The sequence below is a fragment of the Cydia pomonella genome, chromosome 27, assembly GCF_033807575.1.
Source record: "Cydia pomonella isolate Wapato2018A chromosome 27, ilCydPomo1, whole genome shotgun sequence".
NCBI classification, from domain to species: domain Eukaryota; kingdom Metazoa; phylum Arthropoda; class Insecta; order Lepidoptera; family Tortricidae; genus Cydia; species Cydia pomonella.
Window position 1 is genome coordinate 182,424 of NC_084729.1, and position 15,446 is coordinate 197,869.

The window sequence follows — 15,446 nt, forward strand, 5'->3', positions numbered from 1 at the left end:
TATTATTATAAACTTTATTGCACATCAGAAATGGTACAAATGGCGAACCTAATGCCCCATGGCATTCTCTACCAGTCAACTATTCTGCTTAAGGTGCAGAAGGTTCAGAAAACAGAGTTTTTAAAACGTCGTAGTTCGTAGCGCTTTTTTTTATCACAATGCTGCCATAAATTTAATTAGCAATCTTGAGGCCGTTCGAATTTCGAAATTCGCATCCTGAGTTTTTTGATTTTCGCTGGATAGAATAAAATCACAAACATAGGTCTAAATGCCTTTTAAAAATTTGTAATCAATTATGCACAAAGCTAAATATATGAAAATTGCTTCTAAAAATCGGCAATACCATGTTTGAGGGAACGTATTAATTACTTTTTTTATTTATTTAAATTTAAATGATTCCGCGCTTCCATCTCGTTGACGCTTATGTTGAGTCATAGAACACGAACTTTACAAAATTAATTTCTTTATAGTTAACTTCGTTAATACCTAAGGGCCACTTGCACCATCCCACTAGGCCGGGGTTAACCGGTTGAACCGTTAATCCTGTGTCAAATTGTATTGGTAACTGTGGTAACTCCGGGTTTAACCCGTTAATCCCGGGTTGGTGGGATGATGCAAGTGGGGCTAAGAGTGCTATTTTCACAGGACACGGTGGTGGTGCTGGTGGCGCCGGGAATGTCGCTCACTTAGCCACCGGAGGTGCTGGAGGTAACCAAGTACACTAGCTTCTGTCCACGGCTTTGTCTGCTATGATCCCCGGGGCTCAAACTACTATCCGTTCGCTTTAAGTTGGTCGTGATGGTTGATCGGTTGGCTTAAGTTGGTCGGCTTGTAGGTGCTTACGTAACCTTCTTTTTAAAAAGAATTTGCTATGTGCTAGAGGGAGATCAATCCGATGATGAGCTGCCTGAAGGGCGAAAGAGTTGGATATACTTTTTTACCGTCGGTAGTTCTATATTTTGACTCTTGACTATGGCTTGCCTTAGCCGGCGGTACAGAGTGGAGTCGCGAGAGCTGGGTGCCCGAGGATGTGGAGATGTAAGTGGCGAGTTGGCTATATGCTCAATGTCCAGTGACTAATCTCTACCCTCAGCCCTCACACCGGTGTTGCCATCTTAGATGTCGCTTTTTGAGGAGGCGCATCTTGTGGGGGAAAGTCACCGTCTGCCGGAAATATAATTGCATACCGTTCTATTAGGCAGGCGTTCGGTTTTTTATTCCACAGTCTTTATACCCTGGCGGGTGCTGTCTCTGCGTGTGGCCCCATGGCACGGGCAAGGGCAGCATCCGCCCGCTGAACCACTTACATTTCATTAGTGTCAAAAGGGCTTCTAAGTATTGACTTCGCCTTGGCACACGTCTCCCAAATGTACGGAGAAAAAAAAACACATTTACTGTATTTTATATATTTATTTCTTGTTCCTAGGTCTTCCCTGTGCTGGTGGTGCTGGCAATGTTGTAGGAGGAGCTGGTGGAGGTAACACAATAATAGGCAGAATACAGAGGCAAACAAAGGCATTGCCGGTCGAACGAGGCCTTTTTAGGGTTCCGCAGTGAACTAGGAACCCTTAGGCTACGTACAAGCGGCTTGCTTAGCGTCTAGACCTAGAGCCTAGTGGCTTGCATCCTGTGCGGATGTAGACGGAAGAAACAAATACGTTTGTTTACTTCGATACACTCTAAGCGACTAGTTAGGCGCCAAGTCGTCCGTGCGGCCGCTCGCGAAGATTCTAGAATGTTGCTGATCGTCATGTTATACTAAGCTACCCGCCAGGTGACTCGCTAGGCTCTAGAAAGCTGCCTGTGTGTGGCCGTAGCCTTATATTTTTACCATGCCCGTCTGTGGCTTTGCTCTATGATCGTAGTTGATAACGCTGAAATTTGCATGGATACATAAATCAATCATGCCGTGCCGACATACAAGTAAAATAAAAAGTAGCTAAAACATGTTTTTCATCACATTTGCTCATATGCCAGCCATGCAATACATAGATTTGGGCCAGCCATGGGCATATTGGGCTTAATGTATGTTTATATATTAGTTTCGCTTTTAAAATACTGACGTTTATTTTTGTTGTGTATATTTAACTTTATTAATATAAAAGCTGTGTCAAATATTTTTACACAATTTTCAATCGTGGCTGAATGCCGGATAGGTCTGTGTCTTCAATGCCTAACCTGTGAAAAATGTCATCGTATCAATTATTTCGTTTTAAGTGGCTGTACTTTTAAAGTCCAGTGTCACCTCTCTGCCCTCAGCTTACACCGGTGACCTCGAGCCATCTTAGATATCGCTTTAATGTGCGACCAGACTGCAGCTTAAAAAACTGTCACGATACGGAATCGCAGTAACGCGTCCTATGCGTACCGTTTTTGACGCATGCTCCCCACACCGCTGTTTAAAAAACGGTGACGGTACGGAATCGCAGTGACGTGCTTCACGCGAATCTTTTTTGTTCGCAAAACAGTTGCGTCTTTTACGTCACCGGTGTGGTGTCTGCCATAAGATCTCCGTGTAATATTTTTTGCGATTTTTACGCAGATCAATTTACGGTGCGTCAGCGTATTTTAAGCAGCGATGTGGGGAGCATGCGTCAAAAGCGGTACGCATCCGACGCGTCACTGCGATTCCGTATCGTGATCGTTTTTTATGCTGCGGTCTGGTCGCACCTTTATTTGGGGGCCATCTTGTGGAAGCAAGTCACCGACTGTCGCAAATAAAATTGTATACCGTTTTATTAGGCAAGCGCCTATAGTCTTTATGGGTGATGCCTCAGCGTGCGTCCCATGACACAAGCAAGGGCAGCATCCGTTCGGTGTACCACTTACATTTCATTAAAGTGTCAAAATGGCGTCTACGTGTTGACTTCGGCTCCGCGCACGCCTATCAAAGGTACGGAGAAAAAAACACACTTAATGTATTTTATATGTTTATTTCTTGTTCCTAGGTGTGCCCGGCGCTGGTGGAGCTGGCGGTGCTGGTGGTGTTGGTGGTGTTGGTAATGCTGTAGGAGGAGCTGGTGGAGGTAATAAAATAAAAGGTAGAATACAACGGGGGATAAGGCATTGCCGATCGAACGAGACCATTTTTAGGCTCCCGTGGTAAAAAATAATTTGTTTATTTTCATTTCAAGTACAGTCAGAACTCAGTTACAATCTCTAAAAATTCAATATTCAAAATTCAAAAAAATATTCTGCAAGTAGGCCTCAAGGGCTCTTTTACAAGTCATGTACAACATTTATAGTAACATCATATAGTGACATGAAAAATTCATAACAACATTTATAAATACAACAGCCAATACCTGGGTAAACATTACATTATAATAATCTTAAAATAAATAATTACTACAATACAATAGAGATGTATAGTCTCTATGGTTAAAAACACATTAAATCTGGAGATGTAAAAGGTCCCCAATGTCAGAGTACTAATACTAATAAAATTTGGAGGTGTAAAGTCTCTCCAAGTGTCAAAATAATAAAATTATAAAATTTATACTAAATAAATAAACCGCGTCTGGACTGTCTATATTTGGAGATTATCTTAACTAAAAGCCTTAATTATATAAGTAAGGTCAGCTAGGTACCTTTATAGTTTCGCCATGTCCGTCTGTGTGTCCGTCCGTGGTTCTGTGATCGTTAGTGAGAACGCTGTAATTTGCATGGATATATCTGTGGATATAAAAAACAATTATGCCGTGCCGAGATACAGGTATAATAAAAACCGGCCAAGTGCGAGTCGGACTCGCACTGGAAGGGTTCCGTACCATTATCTATAAAAACGGTCACCCATCCAAGTACTGACCCCGCCCGACGTTGCTTAACTTCGGTGATTGTATGAGAACCTCGAGATTGGACAGAAATATTTATTTTATTCTGTTTTTAGTATTTGTTGTTATAGCGGCAACAGAAATACATAATCTGCAGAAATTTCAACTGGCTAATTATCATGGTTCATGCCTGGTGACAGACCGACGGACGGACAGCGGAGTCTCAGTAATGGGGTCCCGTTTCACCCTTTGGGTACGGAACCCTAAAAAATAGCTAAAACATTTTTTTTCGGCACCTCCTCTACATGTAAGACTTGAATAGTTATAGCAAAGAGAATTTGAAATAGAGGTGGATTGTGGATTGTCAAAGAAATCTTTGTAGCCACGTAAATTTACTGCCTTTTTTATTATTTTTTATTTTATGACGTAGTAAAATAAACTACTTACTAGATTTCGTTCAAACCAATTTTCGGTGGAAGTTTGCATGGTAATGTACATCATATATTTTTTTTTTGGTTTATCATTCTCTTATTTTAGAAGTTACAGAGGGGGGGGGGGGGGACACATTTTACCACTTTGGAAGTGTCTCTCGCGCAAGCTATTAAGTTTAGAAAAAATTATATTAGAAACCTCAATATCATTTTTAAGACCTATCCATAGATACTATAACCTATGGGTTTGATGAAAAAAAATTTTTAAGTTGCAGTTCTAAGTATGGGGAACCCCCAAAATTTATTGTTTTTTTTTTTTTCTATTTTTGTGTGAAAATCTTAATGCGGTTCATAGAATACATCTACTTACCAAGTTTGAACAGTATAGTTCTTATAGTTTTGGAAAAAAAGTGGCTGTGACATAATCGGACAGACAGACGGACATGACGAACCCATAAGGGTTCCGTTTTTTTGCCATTTGGCTACGGAACCCTAAAAAGGCGCAAAGAAACTGTAAACAGTGTTTCAGTTGTCGGAGGTGAGACAGTCAACATCTCCTGTGTACTGTTATATTTATTTGCGTATTTATTTTTGCGGTGGGAGAGGGGAACATTAATTGCATGTAAAAATACGCAAGTAAGTATAACGGGTTGGCACTGATTGACTAACACATTGTTTTGCGGATTAGCAAAGTAATATTTTTGTATAATTCAAATCACAGGAGTTGCAAAACCAACCAAAATCAGTAATGAGGGACCGACAAAGAAGAATAACAGGCACATGTCAGTCACAAAGTAAAAAAAAAACATACAAATTCTAAAGGATAGATAGATACCGAATACAAAAACAGGCGGGTTAATGTACGAAATTCTACGTGCTTAGTTTACTTATGCCAGTTATGCCTTTTTGTAAAAAAAAACTTTTATTTATTATAATTATTTTTTATTTATTTATCAGGCGTCATTGGAGCTGTAACCGGCCTCGCTAAAGGCGTCATCAACACCAAAATGGCCATCCTCAACTCCGCTCTCGGAGGCCTCGGTGGAGTGGGCGCCGGCCTCGGCGGCCTCAAAGGTAAAGCTGTAGGCGTTCCAGCTAATGTGTTTGGGGGTGCCGGCGGAGCAGGCGGGTTCCCGGGTGAGGCTCGTATTTAATATTGTTCTCTCCAAGGCTTCGGCCACGGTGTGGGCACTAGCTTCGGCGGCCTCGCGGGTAAAGCTATAGGCGTCCCAGCTGTTGTGCTTTGAGGTACCGGCAGAGCAGGTGGCTTCTTGGGTGAGGCTTGTATTGAATGTTGTTGTCTAGGAGTGGGCCTCGTTGTGGGCGCCAGCCTCGCTGGCCGTTATGGTAACGCCGTGGAAGTCCCAGCTAATAATGTGTTCGGAGGCACCAGCGGAGCGGGAGGCTTCTCGGGTCAGGCTTGTATTTAATGTTGTTCTCTCTAAGGCTTCGGCTTCGGTGTGGGCGCCGGCCTCGGTGGCCTCAAGGGTAAAGCTGTAGGCATCCCAAATAATGTGCTTGGCGGTTTTTTTTTTTTTATTTTTTTTTATTTTTTTTTTTATTATGCGTTTAAAATTTTGGGTCCAGTCCCCGCGAAGTGTACGGGCGGCTGGATCCGTAAGGTCTGTGGGATGTTTAATATCTCTAATGAATTAATTATGTGACACTGGGGTGATGTTGTGTTGTTATGAAAGGTGATGGTGGTAATGAATGTTAAGATATGAAGATGGATGGTGTAGATGAGTTGTTATGTGTTGTTGAACTTTTTTAAACTGTTGATTATGGTCCTGGATAGATTGCAAAATGAGGTTAATGTACTTTCTCTGCTAATGAGGTCTGGGAGGCTGTAAGGTTGAATTTGGAGATTATGACAGATGATTTCATGATTGAATCTTGCTATGCTGAATTTTGGGCATGATCGTAGAAGGTGGTCTATTGTTTGTGGGGTGTTTCCGTCACAGGGGCAGAGATCGTCGGTGATAATTTTCATTCTTTTTAGGTATTTCTTGTGGTAGCCGTGTCCGGTGAGAATTTGGGTTAGATGGAAGGAAATGGTGGTCTTGTTCCGGAGCTCTTTGATGTGGTTAAGAGTTGGTAGCCAGTTCTTTAGGTGCATTCCGGTGGTAGAGGTGAGGTAGTCATTGCAGTGCGCTTTTTGTGTTTCAGTTTTACAGAGGTGCTTAATGTAGGAGATGGGAAAGTGGTCAAAGTCGGATGCACGGTGGAGAGTGGCGGCGTTTTTGGCTTCCTGGTCCGCTTCCTCATTTCTAAGCAGTCCTGCATGGGCCTTGATCCAACAGAACTGTATTGTGCCTCCTTGTGTGCTTGGCGGTACCGGCGGGGCAGGCAGCTCCTCGGGTGAGGACTGTATTTAATATTGCTCCCTCTAAGGCGTCGACATCGGCGGCCTGAGGGGTAACGCTGTGGGCGTCCCAGCTAATGTGCTGTGAGGCGTATTTAATGTTGTTCAGACAAAAGGTGACGAGGTTACATGACATCTCCATACAAACGTAGTAGGATGATTTCCCCGTTATATTGCGATAGGCACGAATACATTGCGTGCGCAAGGAAGCTGCTAGCTCTACGGCGGTCACCAGTAAAGTCGACCAGACTTAGTGAATTCGTTAGAATGTAGAAATTAAATGCTCCTCATTACATAAATAAATTACATAGAATTATGTAATTCTATTTATTGACAATAACAATATACATAATGGATATATACAGATGAATACTATAACTAGCTTATATCTAAAATAGGCCCTTGAGGCATTGTACCAAGGATGCTGGCGGCATTTCCTCGTTGTATCGCAATACTGATACGTTGTGCGAGGAAGCCGCCAGCTCTTCGGTCACCAGTTACGTCAACCAGACGTTTCGCGATTTCTCCAAAAAACTTGTGCGCGCTGGGACCCCATGGACCTAGAGTTTCAACGCCAAAAGGTACAAAATGGTACTCTCTACCGAGGCTCTTATATTTATTACGTTTCAAAATTTCGGCGCTTTCCGCCGCTGCGCCCGCTTTTACATTAGTCCGTTGGAATAGAATAGAATAGAAAAACGTTTATTGCATAACGTCATCTTTGCCACGGAACACGGGAGCCTGGGGTCCGCTACCGTCGGGCGAGCCGTATGCTTGTTAGCCACTGACGTGGTATTAAAAAAGTGTTTTGTTGTTATACAGGAGGAGCTAGACCGGGTGGCAGGACCGATCGCGGATCCCAGGCAGAGGGAGGCGTGTACCCACAAGCTGCTGTAAGTTTATCATCGAACCATCACGAACAAATCGCATTTCCATATTAGTGCGTCAGGGACAGTTGCGCTTTGATCGCTACGGAGCGTAAGCGATGCATTTTGGCTACGCGGCCTGGTACAATATAGATACCCAATTTTTCTTATTTGTCTTAAGTACTGAAAAAAATTATCCCGCCTGTAAGGATGCCGCGTAAAAATTTGCTTTAGATGCTCTTAAATTTGCGATGTCTACAGGAAAAACGCGAACGAGTTTGCTAAAAAATGTGTATGACCCGAAGCGAACCGGTGTTTTAAGCTTTTGCAGCTCAGACCCACGCTCCATCCATATACAGAGAGATTTTGTTATGTCTGGGCATACTCTGAGGGGTACTTATGTAGGTCATGCTGAACTACATTTACTAAGGAGCCCCACACCCACATTGCGAAAAAAATCTGCTGTTTACATTTTTTTTTCGTTTATTGCAGTCATGTATAATTATGTAATTAAAAAACGATGGACAAATAAAAATAAATAAATAAATAATAGGGGATATAAGAAAGAAAGGCGTGAGTGCTGAGGTGACGAAAGATAGAGGAGAATGGAAGAGAAGAACATGTTGTGCCGACCCCACATAACGTGGGATAAGGGCAAGAGGAAGAAGAAGATGTATAATTATGTAATTATGACTAGCAGGCTAATTCGAGTTTTAGTTATACGATCACATTCCAATATGATGCTGATCTGACACTGATATGTCAGTGTCAAAAGTGGCGTTCTTGGTTCAGCATCATATAAAATATACCCAATTAGTAAAACTCGAATTGACCTGTATGAACTACTCATATTTATGTTAATGCTTTTTCTGGAAAAGCAGATACTTTTTTGCAATGAATGCTTAAGGGACCCCCCGCCGTTTCGATCGATTTTTGACAAGTTTTGAGTCGTTACTCCTACATTTGCACTACAGATAGAATTTTATTATAAGACTATCGGTTCTTCACTCTTTTATCTCCATTCTGGTCTACCGGGTTTTGTGAGAAATGAACACTTATATTTTTTTAAACATTATAAATAAACACTTATTTCGTTACTCGATTGCTGTGAAGGAATTTAAATGTACGAAATCTATATATTTAGGTTCGTCTTTAACGTCTCTAAAAACAGACCAGAGATTTTAAACTAATTAACACAAAAATTATGGCCAGAAAACCAGTTTTTTGGCTTAATATTGTTCAACTTTGATGCCAAATATCTCTAAAACAGTGAAATTTGAAGTAAATATGGGATACTATATTGCTCAAAGCCGTTGCTGTTAATATGATAAGCTACATAGAACATTTGAGAACTAAGGGATTCAGATCGAAGGTCATTGGCGTTAGGAAGCCCCTTAACACACTCAGTGCCAGCGCCAGCTACGCGCTACGAGCGTAGCCGATAACTTGGGAATAATCGTATGTACCGAAAAGCGCCTACGAACAGAGAACCCGCCTAGCGGGTCCCTGGCAGTGAATATGTTAATGTCCGCCATAGAGAGACAAATTTATCTGCTAGAAAATTCACGCGATTTTTCGAAACACTGTTTCGATTCTTAATTGGAGCTTCAGTTAGTTATAATTTTTAATTATACGTTTATTTGTAGGGTACCGGTTTATTCGGTGCTTTGGGTAAGTCAATTTGTATTTACAGTAAATTTATAAAACAAATACGCCTATATAAAAGAAGAATCACAACACAAAACTCCCGCGGGAACAATATAGGCATTTGTCCTTCTAGGAGTCATACACATGCATGAAATAAGATCTTTTTCGAGCGTGTGATGAAAAATAAATAAACGGCAAAATTCGAAGAATAATTAAAACACGTTTAAGATCTTTAAAAGATCGATAACTAAACGACATGTCAAAATTGACGTTGGTTGCCCGAATCGAGCTGCTTCTATCAATTATACGACATACGAACGATATCTAAATGAGAACTTATCTAAACCAGAACTATCGTATCTCATTCATCGAATCGGGCCGTATGTGTCTTTCATAAATCATGAACTTTACGAGCTAGTGTGGTGTGAATGTAATATTTTTGTTTTATTTTTCAGAATTCCTTGCTCAAGGTCTCACGGACATTGTTGGCAACGCAGGCAGCATTTTGGACGATGTTATCCACCTAAGTAAGTTATCAGGTTTATCACTGTATACTCTGTGGTTATCCGGTTATTATATGGATCGGAATGCTGGGGCTTAAGGAAAGCGGACGAGCAAAAACTTCACACCACCGAGATGAAGATGCTACGCTGGGCGGGCGGCGTCATCGTCTGGTCTTGACAGAGTATGTAACACCTATGTCCAAGGAACATTTAAGGTCCCTAGCATTAGCGAGTAATTGGCGGAAGGCCGCCTACGCTGGTATGGCCACGTCATGAGACGTGATGAAAGCTATAATCATAATCATAATCATAAATCATTTATTTTGCTTCAAACATGGTACAAAAGATGGTCAATATATTAGGAAAACACACATTTCACCAGCAGCTGGCATGCAAAATTACTAAATTACACGTAGGTATTCATTCCATATTTACAAGGTCATAACAGATCAATATAATTAAAACAAGCAAGAAAACATAACAATATTAAAATACATTAGTAATTTACAACACATTGATATTATTAATTAAAATAATTAGGAGATTAGCAATGTCAATAAAATAAAAGAGCTTAAAAATACATAATTATACCTATCAGTTAAGAATATTCTCGTAATAATCAAAATAATCATTGACACTATAGAAACATTTATATTCTACTAACCATTTTTTAACCTAGATTTAAATGAATTAAATGGTAATTTTTTGATATCATCATGTAAACGATTATAAATACTAATTGACATACATAGCGCATTCTTTCCATACAATTTTGTTTTTTTGGGCGGGATAATAAGTCTTTCAGGGTACCTTGTATAAGGGGTCTAACCATAATATTAAAAGAACGGTAGGTGTGATTGTAAGAGAAGGGCGGGGTTGACGTAGAAGAAAAACCTAATTTCCAAAACTACTTATATTGGTCACAAAAAAGGGAAAACACATAAAACACTAATAACACAAAATAGAGGAAAAATCACTTAAAAGAAACTTAGATTATCGCGGGAATAACATTTTTGGCGCGCAAATCACGTGTGTGTCAAAGGTTGCGATGCGCCGCGAAGACTGGTTTGTACCGCGTCCGCTAGCCGGCCGGAGCGGGATAACCTTGGGTTGGGCTCTCCCTTCCACTCGCTCGCCTTGTCACAGCAAAGCAGAGTGCCGTGGAACGGAGTGTAATTATTGTTCCCTATATTTATATGGTCGGACAGTCGTGCTACTTAACATTACCACCCCCCAGTTGGAGACTTCATTCGACAAATGTACCGTCTGTAGGTAGCACGGCTATCCGAGCAACAGGACGACGCAGCGCCCCAGAGGCCGTTCTTATGTCTACCACACGCACATGACCATCACTTCCCGGAAACACTTTGGTTATTATGCCACGGGGCCACATATTACGCGGCTGTTTGCCGTCACACAACACCACTACATCACCCACTTTGACGGGGTCCATTACCGATGTCCACTTCTGTCGTCTCTGAAGGTTGGGCAAATATTCTCGTATGCGTATAAATGCAAGCACGCGTGCAGTGACGCGCACAGCCCGCGTCCATGTGGAGTACCGTGTGACATCGATGAACTGATCTGGGGTGGCGTCAGCTACCACGTGCGCCCTCTCCAAGCGCTCAGGATCAGCGGGGGTCTCGTCATGACTCCAGCTCGGCCATGGTACCTGTGGATTACACAGAAAGGGGGGACCCGAAAGCCACATGCCCTTGTCATTAGGCCAGTCCATCCTGGTTGCCTCATCAGCAGGATTGGATTCTGAAGGAACCCAGTGCCAGTCGCTTCGCTTACTTAAATTGTCAATCTCTGCTAGTCTATGCGAAACGTATCTTTGATAGTCGCGTGCGTCGGAATTAATCCACATAAGAACTGTTTTTGAGTCAGACCAGAGGAACAAATTTGTGATAGCGAAATCTACTTCAGATTTTATTGTCACTGCTAGTCTACATGCTAACACGGCGGCCTGTAGTTCCAAACGCGGAATGGAAACTACCTTCACAGGGGTCACGCGTGCCTTTCCTCCCACCATAGTACATACCCTATTGCCGCCACTGTCAGTACCAACCAGGAATCCCACAGCGGCGTACGCTTTTTCACTGGCATCACCGAAAACATGGAGGTCTACCGCTGCTGTCCGTTGCAGACCGTACCAGCGTGGTACTGCAACGGCAGATAGAGCTTTCAACTTACTAAGCCATTCGAACCAGACAGCCGCCTCCGGGTCTTTGATGCATTCGTCCCACGAAATCCCCGACTGCCAGACACGCTGCATCTGGACTCGTGATTGTATCACGCATGGGTATACCAGTCCGAGTGGGTCAAAAATGCTCATAATAAATTTGAGAAATTGACGTTTGGTAGGTTTGATCTGACCTTCAACCAACTCCGCCGGCAAGCGCTTAAACGACAAATCAAAATTCATACAGTCGCTCGACGGACACCAGATCATACCTAACGTGCGTTCATTTTCCGACTTGTCTAGTTTAACACGACCCGGCACTACAGCTGGCAGCTTTTCACTCAATTCAGGTGAATTTGTCACCCACCCCCTGATATCAAAACCACCAGCTCGGTGAATGTGGGTGACTTCAGCGATCAACTGTTGTGCCGTGTCTATCGAGTCAACACTATCTAAGTAGTCATCAACGTAGTGTTTATTTTTAATAGCTTCCACCGCCGCAGGATGCATATTTGCGAACTCCTCAGCGTTTTTATTCAACACGTAAATCGCCGACGTGGGACTGCAGGTCGCGCCAAAGATCATAGAGTTCATTACATAAATTCCAGGTTCACTAGATCGGTCTTGACCGCGCCATAAAAACAGCTGAGCTCCTTGATCGGCCTCGCGAATATTTACACGCATAAACATGTCAGCAATATCGGCGGTGAAAGCTATTTTACCCGATCTGAATTTAATCAAAACTCCTAACAAAGAATTCATTAAGTCAGGTCCACTTAGTAGATTGTTATTCAAGGACACGCTCTGATAAGTGGCGGCACAATCAAATACGAGTCGAAACTTGCCGGGTTTGTTAGGGTTCGTGACTCCAAAATGTGGCAAATACCACACGGGACTAGCCTTAATACTGTCAACTTTCCGCGCGTAACCCGCGTCTAATAATCTGTTTATTTGCTTCGCGTATTCGTCAGCAAATTTGGGGTCACGATCCATTCGTCGTTCAATCCCGACAAGTCGTTTTAACGCGTAGTTATAGTTATCGGGCATTTCTAAATGGTCGCGGGCCCACAACAAGCCTACTTCCCACTGCTGGGCGTTATCTGACACGCGACGACATGTTTTGTTCAATATTTGTAAAGCTCGTTCGGAATTCGAGTTGGTACGTAACACATTAGAAATACTTATAGCTTCCAACTCGAATTGGGCCTTAACTAACTCGTGCAAATCATTATTGTCATCAAACGCGGTCATGCAATTGGCGGATTCAATCTCGCTATCACCAACTCTAGCACCTAACGGGCCATGGACGACCCAGCCTAAGTAGGTAAGCGATGAGACCGGACGACCGGATTTACCTTCACGGAGCTCCCTGCCGACGATGAGACTCCAATTGTCCTGCCCCAACACCAGCATGGGTTTCGCCTCCCTCATCTCTCCGCAATCCAGGTCCCGCAGGTGTGCGTTTTCTTTGAAAATGCGTGCCGGTACAGTTTGTGTGGGCAAGCTAAGGTTCCGCATCGTACGCACGGAAATGTCATGGCTGACACCATTCGGGCCGCGCACTATCACTTTGATCTTACGAGAGTTATTGTCATTAGCGAAACGGTCACGCGCCATTTGTAACTTCAGCGGCACTGTAGGTCCCTCTACACCACTCGCGAATCGATCGTCCAAAATTGAGCATGACGCTCCGTCATCCAATAGCACATAGATGCAATGTTCGACTCCTGCACTTGTTGTAACAGTCACAGGTATCACTTTTAATAATGAACGCGCACTTATCTCACCAGCATTCGTCAACGTTTCATATGTCTCTGAGGCCGACACTTGAGACGCCGGCGCCGATGACGGCAGGTTAGGCTGTGGCCCCTCCGTGGGCGGCGTAACCTTTTCTACGTCTTTATGTAATAAGTCGTGGTGAGAATAATTACACTTATTACACCGCTTTGCACGACAGTATCTACTTGAGTGTGTTTTCAAAATGCACTTGAAACATAGTCTATTTTGTTTGACAAGGTCCCAACGTTCATCAATAGGCATATTTTTAAAATCGGTACACTCATTTAACTTATGGTCCGCTTTACACTTAACACACGCAATTTCATTGTCATTGTGTTCAGGCTTCGACACTGTCGCGATGGTTTCCACTTGAGAATGTATTCGATGAGTCGCTACGCCCGCGCGCACTGGGGCCGCAGCCTTATCGCGCCGACCAGCATGGGGTCCTGCGCGCCCTGCGCCCGCGGCGGCGCGGTCGGCGGACGCGATGTTTACACTTATCGGAGCGTAATACGATGACGCGCGTGTAATTTGACTCAGAAATTCGACAAACATACTGAGGTTTGGGCTAACTCTTAGATCGACGCCGCTGTCGATGTCCATATTCATAGCAAAATCGCCGTATTGCGCTCGTTGATACGGTGTTAATTTAGTCAGCAATTCATTGACCAACTGTGGGTTGTTTAAATAACCTTGTGCCCGTATACTTCTTAGAACTGAGACGCAATTTCGTACTGTCGTTGTGAATTTGCGAATTTCGCGTCCGTCCTCGCTAAGTTTAGGCAATTCACGCACTTTCTTCAACGCGCACTCCAAAAGGCGAGTCGGATGTCCAAATTCGTCTTCTAGCGCCTTCATCACTTCTTCAGGATCGGTAGCAGTTCTCAACAAATCTCGTACGGCGGCCTTTGCCTCGCCGACAAGTGCCACTCGAAGGCGCGCCATATTTTCGAAAGGTTTAAATGCGTGTATTTCGCTTGTACTGCGATAGGCCTTTTCGAAACCAAGCCAGTCTGAAGCGTTGCCGTCGTACGTCGGTATCTCGTGCACTTGTCGCGGCACGTGTCTCTTCTGTCCTAGCTTGCTAATGGCCTCCGCTAGCCGATCAATATCAGATAGAGGCTGGCTCTTCGGTAGCGGCGGCAGCGGCAGCGGCTGGGGTGACGGCATGCGCGGCAAAGATGGTGCTGGCGCTCGGGACGGCGCGGCGGCGGACGTGTTGTCGAGCCAGCGCGTCACGCGCGCCGTTACCTCTCCGCTCGCAACACTGGGCGCTGCTTCGTCCATCTCTTCCTCCTGTAATTGAAGGTCGGCCATGTCCAGGGCTAGCTTCTTTTTTATAAGATTCTCTTTTAATTTGGCCACCTCAAGTTCCGCTTCGTACTCAGCGCGTAAGCGTCGTGCATTGAGGGAGGCCTGGCTAAGTTTCGAGTGTTTCGACGTGTTGCTGGCTACGCTGGCGTTGCTCTTCGGCCGCACCGTGGCCTCTGTTACCGGCGTCTTCAACCCCGACGGCGGTAGTTCATCTCCGTGGCCTTTCTGACCACCCACCGAGGGGGCACGCCCTGGCTGCAGAGACGGTGCGTGCTGTGATACGTCGGCACCCGACGGAGTCCCCAATCGCGAATCTGGCAGTTTCCTTAACATCGCTCTAGTTTTGCTACGTGTTCTCCGTTTACTGTGATCACTCATCTTTAGCTATTTCACTTATCCGAACTCGAAGGACCAATTTTGTAAGAGAAGGGCGGGGTTGACGTAGAAGAAAAAGCTAATTTCCAAAACTACTTATATTGGTCACAAAAAAGGGAAAACACATAAAACACTAATAACACAAAATAGAGGAAAAATCACTTAAAAGAAACTTAGATTATCGCGGGAATAACATTTTTGGCGCGCAAAT

At 43.7% G+C, this 15,446-nt stretch overlaps 2 protein-coding genes across 2 annotated transcripts; one reads left to right on the forward strand and one right to left on the reverse strand.

Annotated features, from left to right (window-relative positions):
* The first annotated feature begins 972 nt into the window (after window positions 1–972).
* On the forward strand, window positions 973–7,463 carry LOC133532813 (PE-PGRS family protein PE_PGRS33-like). Its single transcript, XM_061871663.1, has 6 exons — window positions 973–1,038; window positions 2,949–2,999; window positions 4,926–4,986; window positions 5,162–5,341; window positions 5,510–5,622; window positions 7,389–7,463. The coding sequence occupies exons 1-6, from the start codon at window positions 973–975 to the stop codon at window positions 7,461–7,463; spliced, it is 546 nt and encodes a 181-aa protein (XP_061727647.1).
* A 3,365-nt stretch (window positions 7,464–10,828) lies between these two features.
* Window positions 10,829–15,193, reverse strand: LOC133532814 (uncharacterized). Its single transcript, XM_061871664.1, has one exon. The coding sequence runs from the start codon at window positions 15,191–15,193 to the stop codon at window positions 10,829–10,831; it is 4,365 nt and encodes a 1,454-aa protein (XP_061727648.1).
* Between the last annotated feature and the right edge of the window lie 253 nt (window positions 15,194–15,446).